Genomic DNA, 20,123 nt, shown 5'->3' on the forward strand with positions numbered 1-20,123 from the left:
CCGATGCCGAAAAACTGATAATCCGTAGTAATGATTACGCGATACAGTGCAGATACAGTTGTGCAAGATATTTTGTAAATGGGAAATTTAATATTATCCAGTGACAATTTTATTTTAAGCAAATAAGAAGGGCAATAACAGTGCTTGGAAGGAACGCGTTCAAAAGAACTCGTTCTTTTTATTTCGTTCCATTCTTAGGAACTTATCAGGAACGCAGTTCCTTTTTCGTGTTTATGAACGTATTGGAATTTCGTTCACTTTTTAAAGGAACACGAATGATTTTTTTCGTTCCTTTTTTCGTTAATTGATTTTTGAATAAAAATAGTTAAATCATTTTTAGAACTATGAGAAAAAAAGTTTAAAACTTCTTTAGTAAACATAAAGAGCTAAAAATAAACTTTATTTTTTTTATACAAAATTATTGGTGTATACAAAGTGTCCATTCTGTCACAGCGACCTTATTGGTGGGACATCGTTAGTGGCTTGAAAAATACTTGACGATACGGGTATGTATTATTTACAATTGGTAATTTATTACGAGTATATTTTTCAATTTTTAAAGCGTGCCTATAGACTATAACAGCTAATGCAATGTCTCTTTTTCAGTACAATCAGTTGTCTGCTGAGTGCTGCCTACACAGGTTTATAAATTAATTTCGTGTTATTTTTACTAGTTTTTTTATTACTTATTAAATATTACCAGGACTCGGAAGTTGTAGCACTAACATTTTTACTTATTAGCTCTTAAATAGCACAAAAAATAAAAAAATATGCATTTAATTTGAAAAAATTATAAATTGATTGTAAAAAAAAAATAAATGTAATTTTACAAATTTTTGGGCTCATAGATGGCTAGACTGGTTAAATTATAAACTGTTAAAAAAAGGTTGAATTAATTAATTAGTAAATATCATTATTATCAACAAATTATGATTATTTACTGTATTATGTGAAAATATAGGTACCCAAAAATAGCACTAAATCCTCTATTAGCGAAATAGCAATAAAACTTGTATATATGCAAAAAATAGCAAAATAAAATTTTGAGTATGATATCCGAGTAATGTGAAACATATTTGTATCTTACATTGGATGTTCTAGGATGAACCAAGAATTATATGCATTTTCTAGAACTTCCGAGCCCTGCTTGTTACAAATTAATAATTATGTCAGACGAAAGCATGAGTACAATTTCGATCTCACGTATTGGTATCTATGGCCAGGAGTTGAAAAATATTTTTTTTTCTCAAATTTTTTATTGACCTATTACATATTATAAAATAATTAAAATTAAAGCAAATATTATAAAATTAACGTGTATGAAATAAACAAATTTAAAAAATAAAAACAAAACAATAATACCCAATAAAATTAATTATATACAATTAATTATTTTAAAACTTTTGAAGAACGATAAATGTTCTTTATTTAGGAACGAGAAAAGGAACTAGTTCCTTTCTTCAAGACAGGAATGGTAAAGGATTTAGTTCCTTTTTAGCAAGATGAATGTGAACGTGAACGAGTTCCTTTTTTAAAGGAACTTTCCAAGCACTGGGCAATACTACAATTACATACTACAACTTATGCTATCATCGATTATAAACAGGATCGAAGCAATAAAGGGAGGTGAGAAGTACCTATACCCCGAGTTAAATTCCTGGGAGGACGCAAAAATAAAAAAAATTTCATTTTATATTAAAAATTACAACGGTCAATATTGTGTCTTTTATTTACAAAAACTTCATCATATTAATTGAAACAATTGTTGAAAATAACATCTAATAAGTTTTAATAAATTTATAGTTATTATTAATAACTATAAATTTATTAAAAATACATTATGGCACATTTTTAAGTTTCGCCCCAAGAGCAATATTTGGTTGCTACGGTACTGGTTATAAATACTATTTATAATTTATAATAATTTTTCCAAATACTCCTCTGAATGTCCCCACATGTTGATACCAAAGATTTATCTATAAAAATTTCCGATTACGGAGTAAAGATATATAAGTTATATATTTAAATAAAAAAGTTATAACTTCTAGTAATTATTGAAGCATTAGCATAATAATATTATTTTACAGAAAATATGTTAAAAATATGAAAAACGAAAAAAAATTGGTAAAGTAGTGATGTGATGTACTCGTAACATTATAAGGTTGTACCAGGTATAAGTTTCAAGAATATTGAATTATTAAATTATTAACAAAAATTATTATTATATATATATTATTTTCACTGTAATTTATCTTATAAGTTACCGGGGTTGTACATGAACATTATATACTCCGAGCCAATATTGTACCTAACTAACAGTATTTGTTAAAATACAATTTAAAATTGTAAAAAAAAAATATACATAATCCTATCATATATGAGCACATTGCGATTTACTTTAGTTTGAAATTGTTTATAATAAAAAATTAATTTAATTACATATTTTATTTTAATACATAACATAAAGGTGCATTTAATAAAATTAAAATATAATATCTCACGTAAACCACGTGATTGTTTTCCTATTCTTAACCAACTATGGGTTTAACTTTGTTAGTGTAACAATAAAAGTACTGATTTTCTTGAAATTTTAATTGACCAATAAAGTTGATTCACCAGCTCTTTTAATTTAATTTTAACGTATCTGAGCGTCAATATAATAATATTACTTTTTTTTATTATATTTTTATATTCTTGTATTATACTTATTTGGACACTATTTTTCGCATGAAAAATAATGTATATTTAGTATACAATATAATATAATAATTAGTCGATTTTCTATGGGAACGAGAACATGTTTACAAATTATGATGATTAGATATTTTTTATGTTTATGTTTATTGCGTGACATTTTGACTTTGTTACGAACATTTTTGTTTATAGGTACTAACTTATTGTTGTCTCTTGTCTGTCATTGTATATTTTAAATTTTTTTTTATAACTCATTTTAACTAAAATAACACGAACATTTAGAATAATTAAAGTTTGTAAGTTTTTAATGTGTGAATAAAATGGTTTACATGCGTGATCGATTAAGGTTTAGCCTCGAATAACCGGGTATGGTCGAATTTTATTTTAGTAAAATTGCACTTAGGTTGAAAAAAGGTAATGGTTGAACTGCATTCCAGTAAAAAGCAGGTAGTGGTCGATTAAACTCGTGCTCAAAAAAAGTATTTTAGCAAAATATCATGCATTGGAAGAGTATAAAAAACACTAATTTTCCTTTCTATTTATACGCTTAGAACTGCCAATGATTTTAATGATGGTTGAAAATTATTTTTTTATACATACCATAATTAAATAATGTATAAATAATATAAATAATCAAATCGCCAAGTATTATTATGGTTATTTAATTTTTTTTCAACTCGTTTTGATTATTTTTTGTAATAATAACAAACTGAATTCAAAAACTCGAACCTGGTAATACGCACTTGAGTATATAAGTTAATATATTTTTCAATATCATTTTTTTTTTTTTACCTTGTCGTTGAAGGTCTTATGTCAGTATCCTGCATTCAAATATACGTATCTGTTAGTAATTGTGCAGTAGCATACGTAAACATAAGATTTGTAACATTTTTAATGTTATTATAAAAACAATTATTTTTAAAGACGTTGAAATATAACACATTATTCGTGTATAAATCTTGTACACGATAAATGTTCAAGTATATCCAACAACACAGTTATAATCGCTTATACACGTGAACGTTCGTAGTGAAAACCCATTTTAAGTTTTAACTCCTTTTTTGAACGAGTGCAGCTTAACTATTACCTATTTTTAACCCAAATTCAATTTGACCATTTTTTTTTTTTTAGGTAATTAGTGCAATTTAATATATATATATATTCTGGTATTTAACCTTATGGTTGGTTTTGCAGTCGGATATGCAATCTCCATTCTTCCCTGTTTCCAGCTAACCACTTCAGTTCTGTGTAGTTTTAAACTTTATTAAAGTTTATAAAATGTTATATAAAATAATACAATTTTAATTTTAAGTATTAAAACAATTTCCTACTAGCTCATACCTATTTTTTAATTTCTATTATTCGAATAAAAGTACTATACATTGTACCACTAGCTTATATTGCAGACTGCAGTAGTTTTATTTGATTATGTGTTTTAATTATATCGCAGGAACGAATTAAAAATTTAGATTTTCTATCATAGAATAGTATGGGTAATTAATATATTCTATATGGACACACTGCAAATATTGGCGCCAGCGGTAAAAGTGTAAGGAAATCCACACCCACACTTTCCCGACAAAGGGGGCTGAAAGCGATCGATTTCCATGGCGCCAGCTGATGTTATATGATAATCAGCAAGAAAAAAAAAATGCCTAAATATTTATTGTTATTTTGAATTTTCGTATTTTGAATTTTTATTTTAGTAATAATAAATTATTTTTAATAATCACCCTCGTCAGTTATAATTGGCGATCGTATAATAATAGGGTAAGTAAAATTACGATTAATCTTGATGAATTCTGCATTTTTTATCAATACATTTCGTTACGTAATATATTAAAAAATTTTCAAATAATATATTGGTGAGTCGTATGCAGCTTATACCATAACTTAAATATATTATCATCGTAGTTGCAATATTTTATTAAACAAATAATACGATATTCGGTTGACCATTAGTAATCACATTACACTATAATTTACAACTTATGCACTTATAGTAATATATATTGGATTTTTAAGCTAACCTTAAGCTATTTTTTCACAAAAAAGTAATTGCTGGAAAAACTATAAGATATTTAAAATAACTAATAGTACTTGAACAAAATAAATGGTGATAGACATTCTAAAAAATAAGTAAGTAGATAACCTGTTGCCTCTTATATAAGAAAAATATTTTAGGGAGGTTTAGATATAGTGTTTTTTCTAAAAATTTTGTATTCAAAATATATCAGTTACCACGTTTACACTATTTATGTGACAATCTAAAGGTAAATTTTTAATATATGCTTATTTTTCTTAATTTGGAAATATTTCAATTAATTTATAATGCCATCTCGTAAAAGCATAGGCCTAGGGCTTTAAGGGGCTTAGCCCCCTAAATATTCTTAGCCCTCCCAGATTAAAAATAATAAATCACTGAATTTCGTGTTTAAGATTGAGATAAAATCTAATCATCAATGTACACTTAATACATAAAATAATTATTAAGTTTGACAATTCTTATTATTCAGTGTATTACGGCTTTATATTAGGAATATCCAAAATCTAAATTTGGTTCACAAAATTGCTCTTTTTCATCTTATCTTCATATTTTTGTTAAAATTTAAATTAAACCTATAGTAGTAAATAGTGATTTATTTTGTGTGTATGTGTATGTAAATTAATAATTGGAGGTGTGGGAGCCTAGCCTCTGTAGGTCTGTATTATCTCGGTACTTATAGCCCATCTAACATGTAAGCTCTAGTTATGCCTATACGTAAACGTATGTGTATATATATGAATTATAAGTCCTATAACTGTAAAACCTAAGTGAAAGTTCATTTAAAAAGTTCTTATTTTTAAAAGGTGTTGTTAAAAATGCGTCGTTAAAAATTAAATCTTTAGTTTATTATTTATGTCAATAAATAGCATAATACATTTAGATCAAAAACTGGTAATTTAACTGTCTTTTATCGTCATAAAATAAATTTATTTATTTATTGAATAAATAGATTTACAGCGGATAACGTAAGTATATTATTGATTTATTTAATTTCAATACTTTGAATTAATATTGTTGTACCTTATTCTTAACATTATACACGTAAGATTGAATGTGATTTGAGGACAATAAACAATTATAACCTTAAAATATAATAATTTGTAAACACTTAATTTTAAAATCTTAATTTCATAATTCTTAATAAACGTACATTTAAAATAAAATAAATGAAATACACAAATAATATTTATAAAAACCAATTTATATTTTTCTTCATATACAGTAGTATATTAATACCTATGTAATAATTATATGAACTCTTTCGGAAGTGTATAAATAGATATATGTTTAAAACAATTAAAGAAGAATAAGACCAGTATGTCAATGTCAACATTTTATTATTAATACAACACGGGTTTGTACGTTACAACTTGCACGTAGCAAATATATATATAAAATACTAACTGCCACCAACAAATTCTTATCTCGCAAAGATTTTAATAAACAAAGTTAATAAAAAAGTTATATAATACAATTTTATAATCAACAATTGATTATTAAATTTTATTAAAATTATTTTAAAAGTATGATAATAATATTGTTCCTAAAAATCAAGTATAATATTATTTTTAATAATTTTCAAATTATAAACAACAACATTGGCTTACGTTTTTAAAACTCCAAGTGAAAATACAATTTTTAAAAATATTAGCATATGATTTATCATTCTTGTTTTTTCTATTACGCAGTCGTACATTTCCAGTTATCGTTTTAAATTACCTTTATTCATCTTTATTCATTAAAATATTGAATTTTATTCTATTTTTAAGTAAAATATTCTACTAACTAATTAAATGAGTATAATTGTTTTACATACATATTAATGCTTATTAGTAAGCACATAGTTGAGGAAATGTGTTATAATACCTACTTATAAAAATCTATAATAAATAACATAACCATGAAACAAATCATTATTTTTATATAATTGTAAGTAAAAGAAATTATGAAATATTTATCTATTTAATCTATTGATAAGACAAATATAATTTATTGTTTTATATAATAATTATAAAAGTTACAAAAAATTATTTTAAACTGAAAAGCAAAATACTAAAACATATAAAATGTGTACTAAAAACTATTTGAACACTAAATTAAAATGCTATAGTTCATGGAAACAAACTAACTTGCTGCTCTTGTTATTGATTTAATTTGTTTTTGTATTTATGGATTTATGCCTTGTATTATAATTAGGATTCTGAATTTGAAATGTTTCACTTGAAATAATGTTCTTAATAGAACTAGAAATCTAAAGAATTCTATATTTATTATATCATAGATTTTTAAAATATCTTCTACATTATATGTAAATATGTTACATATTTTCTATGTTTCATACAATAATCCAGCTTATAAAAATTTTCACTTGCAAGTTAATAAAACTATAAAATTTTAGGTACAATATTTTTATTTTTTATTTTCCATTTAAATATTAAATTAAATTTAAAGAAAATAAATTTCATAAAATTTTAAAACTCCAATTATAATCTTTAATAGCACCTACCTGATTAACCTTTTCCGTATTTGCAATCACATTTTAAAAATACCCGTTTTATGTGTACAGTAAGATACATTAATTATATTTAAACTAGAAATTATGCTCTTTTAATTAACGTAATAACAAAATATTACTATGTAGTAGTAATATAGTATACTTTGTATAATTTGTCAAGCGCATATTTTTATTTACATACGACAAAATCAATATAGAAATACTTTATTATCTTATCGAACGAATTAGTTTTATTAATACATATAGTTATATGAATTATAAATACAATATTTACTTATGAGCTATGACATTCTATTTTCGTTACTCATGATATCTATAGTAGATATTTAATTTGAATTTCGCACAGTACCATACATTTCAACAAAATGACTTATTTGCAGATAACAGTCACTTTTTATGTAATGCGGCTGCCCATCGGCAATGCCTTATTTATCGACGGCCCGGGAGAACGACCACAGCGATAGTAAACTGAAATTATTCAACGGTCTCTTTCGATGGAAAAAATCCGAAAAAGAAAAAGGTAATAAAAAAATACACTTATAAACTTTTATATGTATTTTATATTGATTGTCTAATTATTTAATTACGTATACAGCTAGGCAGTTAAGTAAAAGTGAAGTTTGCATAGCTACTGCGATGTCTGTAAAAACAAGAAATTCATGTCCTGCGTCTCCTGCTCTTTCCATACCCAGATCAAGAGATGTTTTCCAAGACATGGAAGCGTTAAAAATGTCTAGGCACGACAATCCATACTTACAGGTAAGGTCATAATTTCTAAGGAAATACTAACTTATATTTGATTCATAGTTTTAAATAAATTTGATTTATTTATAGTTTATACATGATTTCGAAATGTCTAATCGTAGTTTTTAGATTTTTATCAATACAAAAATATAATACACCTATTGACTATTAAGTCATTATTATTTAAATTATTAATAATAAGTATCGTTTTAAAATTTTATCAATGTTCACTAGTATTATCAAAAAAATTAAAAGTATACAATTTTATATTTTATTACCTTACACAGAAAAATACTATTGAAGTAATGTATTAAAATAGATTTATTTAAAAAAAATATTAAAAAAAATTAATGTCATATGATTTATATAGGTTATTTTTCACATAAAACCTATTGTAAAATTGCCATACTAACTACAGCAATTATATGTTTTTACATAACTAATTATTTTTATAATGCGTTTCATAAACAATAAATCGTGAGTACAGCAATATCATCGTATTTTCTTATTTTCCACTGTTAACTATAATATGAAAACGAAAAAACACGATTGTTAATCATAAATGTACTGTATATTACTCCCATAGAATATTGTACGTACATGTATAGTATATTATTGTATATTAGGTATATTATATTCAAGGTGCGGCAAAAAGAACTCCCTGATTAAGAAAAATAATAAAAACTAAACTAAACTTCGACAACAAACGCACGATGCTCTCCCGACCAAGCCATGATAAATACTAAAAACAGCATCGATAAGGTTTTCTATCGATATAAATATCACTAATGTACCTCCACCCAAGCCCAAACTAAGATCTTATCAAACTAGGGAGTTCTTTCTGCCACACCTTGTATTATATATATTATTATTATTATATTTATGTATGTAAATATTAATTTCGTTTTAAAAAAAAATTTTAGCAAGCAGAGAGAGTTTATTAGACGATAATATTGTATCAGAAACAGATGATATAGAAGTCATGGCTCAGGTAATTTTTTTGAATCGTGTTCGTATAATTCATTATAAAGCTATATTTCTAATAAAATAATAGATTCATTTAAAGATGGCTTTATAAATATTTTTGAATAGCAATAACTAGGATCCGGAATTATATACACTAAAAACATACGAAATATCCATGCATTTATGCACTGATTATCATTAAAATATGTAAAAAGTATGATAACGATAATGCATGTTAGTTAAATGTATTTAATTTAAAAATGTCGATCATTAATTAAATAATTTATATGGAACAAAAAAAACGTATAAAATATCTAATTATTATTAAAATTATCTAAATACTTGAACTGTAATTTGTATGTTGTATTAAACTGTATGCTGAATTTTAAAACATTTTGAACATTCACTCGTTGAAATAAGAATTCATAAACGAAAATCAATTTAAAAAAATCAAGTAGATTTTTATAGTATTTCAAAGTTACCTGAAAAATTTCTGTTGACTACTAAAGACTTGAATACATTTTATACATTTTCAAATAAAAGCGCTTTACATTGTTAACTTCAATTTCACGTTACAAAAAAGAATTTCCACGCTAGATGCAAAAATATTTTTTATAAATTCTGTAACATTTTAATAAGAAACACGAGTATACACTATCGCGGAACATGACTAAAATATGATTTACAAAAACTTATTCAATATAAGTATTACAACAATTAGTCTTAACTAAGATTTAATATGTACAGATTGCTCAACGTATTATATATTTTGGTGCTCGGAGTTTTTCATCGAATTTGGAATGTGAGGTATACACCTAGCATCCATGCGGTCATTAATGTAGTTAAATACATTATTTCGTGATAATATTAGTATCAAGCTATATTATCATTTTAATTTATATTCAAACTATATAAATATTTCAATTTAATATCATCTTAATTCTGCTTTGAAAATATGAGAGCAAACTCAAGAATTTCTATTTAAATATTCTAATAGATTTTCTCATGCATTTTATGGAGCACAAAATTTACTGGTTGAGATTTTACAACCAGGAACACAACATTCGTTAGTTACCACACCTATTTAATTCAAATTAAATATTTAATATTAAATGCATTTTCTTAATCAAAAATTTATATAATATATTATAATTTACAATGTACGATTTAAATTAATAAATATTAAAATTAAAACAAAATTAAATTAAAACAATTTTTTATAATTTAAAGTTGAAAAATATTGGCACCGAGAGCGGTAATGATCAACCTCACTATGCTTAACAGCTGATATTTAGTAATATACGACGTTTACCATTCTGGAAACCAATTTCTATAGGACATTGAGTAACCTGTATATCTTAAATCGAGGTCCCAACCGAATTATCTCTATCTAGAAGTGATTAAATAATATAGATAATATAAGAAAACAAATTCCTTGCGAACCATAACTATATGTAGCCAGAACCAATGAAATATTAAAATAAATGGATATGAAACGCTTAGGTATTTGACTATTATGCAATTAAAAATCGTAAAATATAAAAATATGTATTATACATTAAAAAATTACAAAACATGCAAAAATATGCATTTAAAAATTATCTATATGCAATGAAAAATTGTAAAATATAGATACACACAGTACACATCAAAAATTACTGAATATTTAAAAATACAATAAAAACTTTGTACTTCGGATTTATTGACTATAGTTCAAACTTGTAGCTTATTTAGCTACTTTTTGAATTGTTAAAAATTGTTAATAGGTACATGCAAATGCATATAAATTCGGACCCTAGTGATAATTAATTACTATTATGAATTATATATTATATTATGTTGTATGGCATAAATGTCGTAATACTTTACTATAACAAAAATTAAAGTAATGTTTTATATAAATAAAATAAAATTACTAAAATTATGAATTCTCTACTTGAGTCTGCCCTAACTTAAAAAACAATTGTATAAACAATAAATGTATAGTAAATTTTATTATTAAATAGGAATATTTAGCTGATATGGGTCCAGGCGCTCTGGTAGAGCTTCATCAGCACATGGTGAGAAGTCCTCCTCCAACTACGTGGCCACGTATTCCTATATTTAAATATGACGAAAAAAACCATACCCAAGTAATTTAATACTTCCAAATACTATATTGGTAGTAATTAATTCTACAGTTTAATTTATCTATTTATTTATTTTAGGAACTCTATGGAGATAGATGTAAAAGCCCTCAAACCCGGTCGCTCTTTCAGAGCTCCTGTTCAAGTATTTACTTTTATTTACTTATTTATTAACAATTGGGTATGATACTTTGAAGCAGGGTCCCCATTTCAGTTTTCTTAAGGGTGTGCTAACAATTTAGGAGGGCAATTTTTTTTCCACTACCAGACCAATCGTTAAAAAACGTTTCTTGTATTTTCACAATAAAATTTTTCTATCTAAAACATATTTACGGCACAAAGACCTTATAATATCTATTATCTACCGGAGAAAAAATGTAATTTCTATCGTAGAAAGAACCATTTACCATTAAGCAATAATATTATTAATTTTATTCAAGACGAATAAAGATAGATGTTTCATTGTTTCAGGGATCAAATATTTTAAGCTAAATCCAGGGCCATAGTATCAACAATTAGTATATAATAAATAAATAAATAGTAGACAATAATTTGTCAGGGTGTGAGGCAGAGGCGTGCCCAGGATCAAAATGTAGGATAGGCTCGGTCATAATTATTTTAGTTTATGTATGTACATAATACACATTATTTTTTTTTTAGAAACTTAATATTTTTAAATTGAATTAGAAAAAATGATTATAAAATAATATAATACAACACAATTTATTCCTCCTATTTGACTTGTTAATAATACTTAAAGTTACATATTAAAAAATAAAATTAAGTTTTTATATAACTGAATAATACCTAAATGAATGCAAATGAAACAATAGTTTTTTTAATTATAAGTACATAAAAATATAAAATATAATAATTATTTAGTGAATTGAAGTCTTCGATTTTTCAATTTAGCAAACTTGTTAACAATCTTTATAGGATCCTGAATTAATTCAAAACTTAACTCTCTCTCAATAGAAATTAACGCTAAATTATGAAGACGTGTAGTAGACATAGATGTTCGTAAATAAGTTTTTATCCTTTTCATTGTTGAAAAACTTCTTTCGGCCGATGCTGAACTTACAGGTATAACTAACACTCGTTCCATGACTTTTTTAATTTCTCCAAATGACTACCCCATAATATTTCGTTGTAAAAATCTATGATATTTTTACAACTACTGTACATATTTTTTGCTAATTTGTTTTGACTTATGATTTGGTCAGAGAAATAATTATCATCTCCATAATAATTTATACACTTTAAAACAAAATCATCATTTAAAAAGTTTGTCGATATCGGATTGAATACTGAAATAGCAGTTAAAAATTTTGAATTGTTGTTAAATCTTTTTTTTCATTTCATTCAACATATTATCTATTATTGTAAAATACATAATTCGCAATTTTTGAGTCGTAGTTTTATTACATTTTAAGCCAATTGTTGAAGTAATTACATAATCACTTTATATATACTATTAATATTTTTCTGTCTTTTTTCATAATTATCCATAGAGATATTTAAATTTGAAGCCATAATTTGAGCTTTTTTATAAAAGTTGTTGAAAAATTCATCCGAACGTAAACTTTGAAGCTCTTTTATTGTAGCATCAATTAAATTTAAACACTTAATTATATCAAGAGAAGAAGATTGTAAATGTATTGAAAGTACATTGATAGTTGATAAAAGGTTATCAAGAAATGTTAAAACAAATAATACGTCAAACGATCGAAATTGGTTTAATAATCCTTTGGCTTCTACGGCCTCTTTTTTTTTGAGCTACTTGACAGTTGTGATAAAGCTTTTATGACATGTTCAAAACGAATTAAAAAAAAATGAATACCTTTATATTTTGCAACCCATCTAGTATTACTATATTGAGGGACTTTTAAAATTGTTTCACAATCTTTTTGGACATCAAAAAATATTTTATAACGTAAAGTTGAACTCGATTGATATGCATAAATTACTTCAAGCAATCCAATCGTATTGTCAACAATCTCAACTGATTTAGCAACATCGACCAAAACTAAATTAAGCCGATGTGCATAGCAATGTATATAAGGGCATTTGTTTTTAGAAACTTCTCTAATTTTTACTTGTACGCCATTGGTAGAACCAGACATTACTGATGCACCGTCGTAGGTTGACTTATACATTTTGTAATATCTAAACCAACTGAATTTAAAAATTCGATAATAGAATTATTTAGACCAAGTGCATCTAATTCTTCTACTTGTAAAAATCCTAAGAACCTTTCTTTTATAGTTAATTTATGTACATATCTGATACATATTGACATTTGTTCAAATGTTGACGCATCACGAGCTTCATCAATAATTAAACTTTAAACCGAACTACCTTCATTCACTTCTCTAATAATAGTTTGTAAAATGACATTTGAAGACGCAAATAAAATATCATTTTGGATTTTATTTGAAGTATATTTAGCATTTTTAGGTAGGGACTTTAAATTTATATTAAACTTCACACATTATTGTGACCACGTAAACCTATATCCTGTCGTGCGCAATACAAAACTGAACGAATTACACTTTTTAATACTTCTCGATTTTTATTTATATTCTCTTCGACATGACTATTCATTTGAGTCGTAACAGCTCCTATACTTTTTGATGATATATAACCTTGATATTTGGCTAACGATGTTTTATGCGAATCTACCGAGTTATGATTTTTTTCCATCCCCGAAATATTTTTCCAATTATTATATCCTGTGGCTATTAAAACATCTTGATGCTTTTCACGAGATATAGAACTAGTAAAATGACGACAAAAAAAAAAACAGAAAATTGCATCCAATTGAACAGAATATTCAATCCAAGGATAAACTTTGTACCATGAACTTTGAAAACTACGTTGTTTTTCACAATTTTTACGACGTGGAAAATTGATAATCGGCTGAATTGGTTGTTCATCACTATTTAAGCTAATATTAAGCACATTTAAGCTAGACGAGGAAATAGAAGACTCGTTAGAAGTTGAGGTAACATTTAATTTTAACATTTTTGTTTGTGGTTGATCTATTGTACTATCATCATCGTTCAATGTCCTTGTGGGTTTCGGAATAGGTTTAAAAAACTGGCTAATCATATTTTTATTTTTATTTAATTATTAGTCAAGTTATAATCAATATAAAATAAAAAAGTACTTAGGTTATTTTAATAGTGTACATAAACAAAAACAGACAAAACGAATAAAACGATTTTCTCGATCGGCTCGGTTACACACAAGTCACTAAAATACGTCTACACAGTACACAGTACACACTGTAATAAACTAATAAATTATTAATACCAAAAAATAACATATTTTGTAAACCATATTCATTATCTTATATCAAATGACGATTGTCGGCAGTGAACGGCCAGTGACGAATGTATAAATAACTCACTTCGGGTGTATTATTGTCTATTTTTTACTATTTTTAGCCGATAAGCAGTACTGTGGTTACAATTGTTTGCGACTAAGGAAAGAATTATTAATAATGTATAAACGCTTGCTATAAGTAGGTAATAAATAAATAAACCTTGTTCCAAAATGATTCAATTACATATCGTATTATGAAGCAAAAAAATGTATAAAATTATGTTTCTTGAAAAATATTAATAATTATTATTTGAAAACAGGGTAGGCCTGGGCCTACCACGCCTACCTGCTGAGCACGCCACTGGTGTGAGGGCACACACCCTGTCACCCCCAAATGGCGCCCATGCTTTGAAGTATTTTACTTTAACATTTTATATATTTGGTAGCATCACTTAACTAATTAAATTCTATTTCCTTTATTTAAAAGCAAATGATACATTGGTAACATTGGTACCGCGTGTGTAACAATTATTCATTACGTTTCAACTGACACTTGTTGTTGTCCCCAATTGCCTCATCAGCAACTGTTAATTATTAAGGAAGCCAGGGGAGATTTTTGGACTCGTCATACCATATTTATAAATTTCTAATTATAATGTTTCACTTAAATATATACTTTATTGTAGGTTATTATGAAAATACAATGTATTACTCTATGATAATTAATTACTTAAAGTACTTAATAAATTATTTTGATACTTGTTTTAGATTTAAATTAGCGACAAATTACATTCGTAATTAATTATACATCATCTGTCATAAAATATAATGAATGAATATATATAAATACAAAATGAAATAATAAAATGAGAATTTAATTTTTTCCTCATTTATGAAGTTGTTAATATAATTATAAAATGTGTATATACAGTGGTGTATCCAAGAGGGGGGGAGTTATAATCTCCCCCCTCCGAAAATGTTTAGTGTATATATATATTGTCTATTGATTATAATAAAAACACACAAAATTCAAAAAAAATTTAATATTACATTTTTTTATAACCCCACCCCCAAAAAAAAAAAATTCTGGATACGCCACTGTTTATATATATATAAAGCAATGGTAATTATAAAAATTTTAATTGTGCAGGTAGCTCTTCAAGTTGTGTTGTTTCACCAAGATATAATCATCAATCTCGGTGTCATCGATCGGCTAGTGAATCTCGAGGTAAAGGCGTCTAAACCTCATATTATACTTCGTAAATATAATACTTAGACGAATCTTCTGTGGACTATAGACCAAGAAAAAGGAAGCATAAGTTCACTTTTTAATCCATCGACACTGATTTCATTAACTGATATATATCGTCTACATAATCGTACATCCGAAGAAAATCAAAAGCTTGTATAAAAGTTCTGCTATTATGTCTATGTATGTATCCTGACAGTTTTATGTTATATGTAAAAAAAATGTTGATAGATTAAATACTGAAAGAATTGTAATATTCAATTCGTAAGGGCAATATGAAAAATTATGAGTAGTAAACTAATATTAATTACTTACAATATATAGGGTATGTTAATAATAACGATATTTTATGTACTCGTTAATTCGCATTTTATTTTTACAAATAATTTTTCTATTTTAAATAATATATTCTATTTATTGTCAGTAAAACGCGATTTTCCTTTATAATATAAATAACCCCTTTTTCTAAAATCATATTCTATTTATTTTTCATAAATAATGTTATATTATCTATGATTTTTTCAATCTCAAACATTTATTTAAGTTATAATATTTAACCGTAAAATCCTTTACGGCAACTTCAATTCTTATAAGATCTACAGATAGAGCCAGTGGTTTCAAACCACTATTGAGAAATAAACTTATGAAAACGTTTGGCAATTTTTATTGTCTAGGTAGCGATTTTTTCATGTATATAAATACACAAATCAAGATAGCTTATAGGTATGTACACACAATTGAATTTATATTTGTCTAAATTTAACTAGATTTTATTCTAAAAATGAATTCAAAAACATCCAAATGATTTTTTTTTTTAAATAATAAAATAAATGATAATAGATAATTTTGTTTTTATTAGTTATAAATCTAAAATAATATTTTACTTAATTATCAATTTATATAAAATTCAATTTTGACCAATAACTTAAAATAATATAATTTAATTTATAATTCAAATATTACAAGTATATAACCTGTCGAGCTTTAAAAATCAAAGATTTTTTTAATTTCAAATAATACAAAACAAAAAATGAATTTCATATGATAATATTTTAATAGACATAGAGTTGTTCAAGTTTATGAGTAATCTTAATGTATACCTCTTATGCCTGTGTATTATACAAATATAAATATTAGTTTTGTATTAAGATAAGAGAACTAAACTGGATTTCAATAAGATCATTGAGTATGGATAATTTATTAATTAATGCACTCAGCAATAATTTAATGTTAATTGTTCATTATTCTATAACTATCTAATTTAAAAAAATATAATTCGCGATTTCAAAAACTTTTATATACTTAACTGTTACTTAGCTATTACATTTCAATCCTAATACTTCAAACAAATTAATTTGTGGTTATTCATTATTTTATGACTTGAAAGTAATATACTAATTTAACAATATTTTTAAAATTTAATTCAGATATTAATTTTCAGTGATAATGAAATCCGTTAGAAAATGTATTTAAATTTTTAGTGTTCAAATTATCCTATTGGGGAAGGATGTTTTAATTAAAAATGTATTATTTTCAATCTTTATTCTTTCTTATTATATATAAAAAAAAAAATGCAATCAAGACCGAAATTCATCCTTCTGGTTTTTAAACTGAATTCATCAATTATTTGTTCTGTAGATAATGTATTGTCTCGATGTATGTTCATTAACGCCATTTCATTTAACGGGAATTGCCCCATTGTATTTCTTAAATAGGTTTTTAAACTTTTAAGACTAAAAAAAATAAAAAAAAAAAAAAAAGCCTATGGAGGAGATATATCCTCCATCATCATCCGCCTGCACACGCCACTGGTAATCGATTTACGTTAAAATATATTTATGATTGAATATTGACAATATCCAATGCATTATATCATTCAATAATTTTTCAGAAGTTTACTCAATCAAATCAAATCAATATAGCTTATTTATATTTAATACTACTAATAATGAAGTTTATATTTGAATTTCATATTAAATATTTACTACTTGATAAGTGCATACCCCTAGGCATCGTAACATTTATAATATTTAAAATATTTATTTTTTGACTACCTATTTTTTGAACTTGTATTCATGTGCCATTAGTAATTAACTATAAAAAATGCAATTACAACTCGTTGATTTATTTATAAATTAAAATGTCGTAACTTGTTCGATATCAGAATAACTAAGTACGTGATTGTTGTGATAGAAATATTCTTGTATGTTAAATAAACATAAAATATTTTCATCCTGTATCTAAATACTTGACTAAATGTGTATAGTATTTTAATATTAATATAGAATCATGTTTGTAATTTTAACTAATAGAGTTATTGTTAAATTTTGGTTGGTGCTTTGAAATTTGTTTAGAGTTTCTAAATACTTTTTATCTTTCGGGTACTTTTATTCATCAGGTTTTTTTTAGTAAACGCAAAACACATTTAAACCTTAGTACAAATATTTATGTACGTAAATACATACAGCAATAATTTAGTTTTATTATTATTTAAATTTTGTCTTTACAACTGTTATTATTTTTAACAAAAATCAAACTCAAAAACTTCAATGTGTAATTTATATAATTTATAGCTTAAGTTGTTCAAATAAGATGTATGTAAATGTAAAACCAAAATTATTGTTGCCTAGGACTTGATAAAATGGTAGATAAATAAATATAAATCAAAAACACCAAATTCTTATTAATACTATGGTATATTATTATTTATTACACTTAACGGTTTAAGTTATAGTCTTTATACCTGCATTGCTTTTTTTATATTGTTTTTTCATACACATGTGATTTTATGTTACCATTATCTTAAATTGGATCGAAAATAAATTATTCAGTATATTTATATTTATTTTCTTTCAGTACATAATATTTATAAAAAAAAAAAAATTTAATATATGTACTTACTAATATAGTGTTATAACTTAAAATAAAAATTTATATTAAACTGTTTATATTTATAATAAGATTTATTTGAATAGAATAATTTGTTTGGTCCAAGCCGTATAAGAAAAATTAATTGATGTTATTAAAACAAATCCATTAACAATAATGCATACCAATTTAATATTAAATATTTGAACGCGTTATTTATTATGTTAAACGTTAAAAATTGTCGCACAAAACTTTTGTAGACAAATATTGTAGTTTTTGTTATGTTTTTTTGATTGGTTATCAAAAATGTACATGTATAATTTGTATGATGTAAAACAACAAATAAAAAAATATATAAATTAAATTTTGTTGAAATATATTATAGAATGAAATTCTATTATTTTACAATCTACACGTGTATATTGCATATTTCTACTAAATATACTTAATAATCTTTAAACATAGTATGTATTTTACTAAATCTAGCAATATAATTGTTTATATTTATGTGTGTATGCAGTACATTCGATGCATGTTTAAAAATAGTACAATCTAAACGGAAATTTCAACTTTCAAAAGATTAAATTGTGTTTTAAAATCAAATGTGGGCTTAATTAATAAGATTTTAACAGGAGAAAAGTTTTCGAAGGCTGCCATTTCTTTATAATTTCATCCAGATCTAGTCTAGTCAGTATTAATTTACAAATTAAGATGTTAACCGTGTGTGGTGGATAATAACAGCTCTTCAGTACATTTTCGCCGGTATTGGTGAGTTTTAGCCTAATGAACACAATATAAATTTATTAATATTATGTATTTTCTAGTGTTTATGGTGTAACAATTCATTTGTTTCTCATTTTATGTTATCATTTTCGTGCGTTGCGTATCCGCAGCCTTCGTCGGCGGCGGTGATAAGCCTTCGTGTGCTACCGGCCGGGTACGCAATCGCACTGTTATCATCGCATGAAAGTGTCTTTATTTCCACGTTTTCAAAATTTTTCGGTTATGTTTTTGTAAAAGTAAAAGTCATGTTCTCAGAGCCACAAAGTTTCATAAGTTCTCATGTTTTTTGGTTTATTGTGGTGGCACTGAGACATTTATCTTCATTTTGTGGTGTCCGGCGGCCTTAGCCTTCGTGGTGAATGTCGTCGGCCCCATCTCGTTCTCGTTTTTGTGTCTTCGTGGTGTGCACATCAAATTTAATTTCGTTTCAAGTTTTCGTACGTCCCCAGCCATTTGTTCAAACCACGTTGTTGAATAGTGTCATTTTCGTTTGTGAATCGACTGTCTGGTAAAGTATCGTTCGGGGCAATCTGATGTTGTCCAGTGATTAATCTCATTGTTTTTCAATTTTACCAGCGGTCGCTTTGTGAATAACGTGGTTTTCATTTGTTTTCTCATCGTCCAGGGCTGTACCATTGCAGTTGTTTCGTTGGTGACTGTGCTTGAGTGGTCGCACGTACCAATTCTGTGATTTATTTTCATTTATACACTGCGGTCGACCATATTTGTATACATCGTTGTGTAAAGGCCGATGGGCCTAGCCACCAAAGGCTATTATTTTCATTGTTATTTTATTTTAATTAT

General features: G+C 25.6%; 1 protein-coding gene across 5 annotated transcripts; it reads left to right on the forward strand.

Moving 5' to 3' along the window:
* Positions 1-392: 392 nt before the first annotated feature.
* On the forward strand, positions 393-16,004 carry LOC112684212. 5 transcript variants are annotated; one of them, XM_025555593.1, is made up of 10 exons: positions 393-506; positions 607-641; positions 1,433-1,626; positions 7,637-7,776; positions 7,852-8,015; positions 8,911-8,991; positions 10,973-11,098; positions 11,174-11,237; positions 15,570-15,647; positions 15,718-16,004. In XM_025555593.1, exons 4-10 carry the CDS (start codon positions 7,677-7,679, stop codon positions 15,828-15,830), a joined length of 726 nt encoding a protein of 241 aa, XP_025411378.1. In that variant the 5' UTR covers positions 393-506; positions 607-641; positions 1,433-1,626; positions 7,637-7,676; the 3' UTR covers positions 15,831-16,004. The 5 variants fall into 5 exon arrangements, with proteins under 5 accessions (XP_025411378.1, XP_025411379.1, XP_025411377.1 ...); XM_025555594.1 differs by lacking the exon at positions 1,433-1,626; XM_025555592.1 differs by lacking the exons at positions 393-506; positions 607-641; positions 1,433-1,626 and adding an exon at positions 4,283-4,464.
* The last annotated feature ends 4,119 nt before the right edge of the window (positions 16,005-20,123 follow it).

The sequence above is a fragment of the Sipha flava genome, unplaced genomic scaffold (genome assembly GCF_003268045.1).
Source record: "Sipha flava isolate LNK unplaced genomic scaffold, YSA_version1 245_pilon_pilon, whole genome shotgun sequence".
NCBI lineage: Eukaryota > Metazoa > Arthropoda > Insecta > Hemiptera > Aphididae > Sipha > Sipha flava.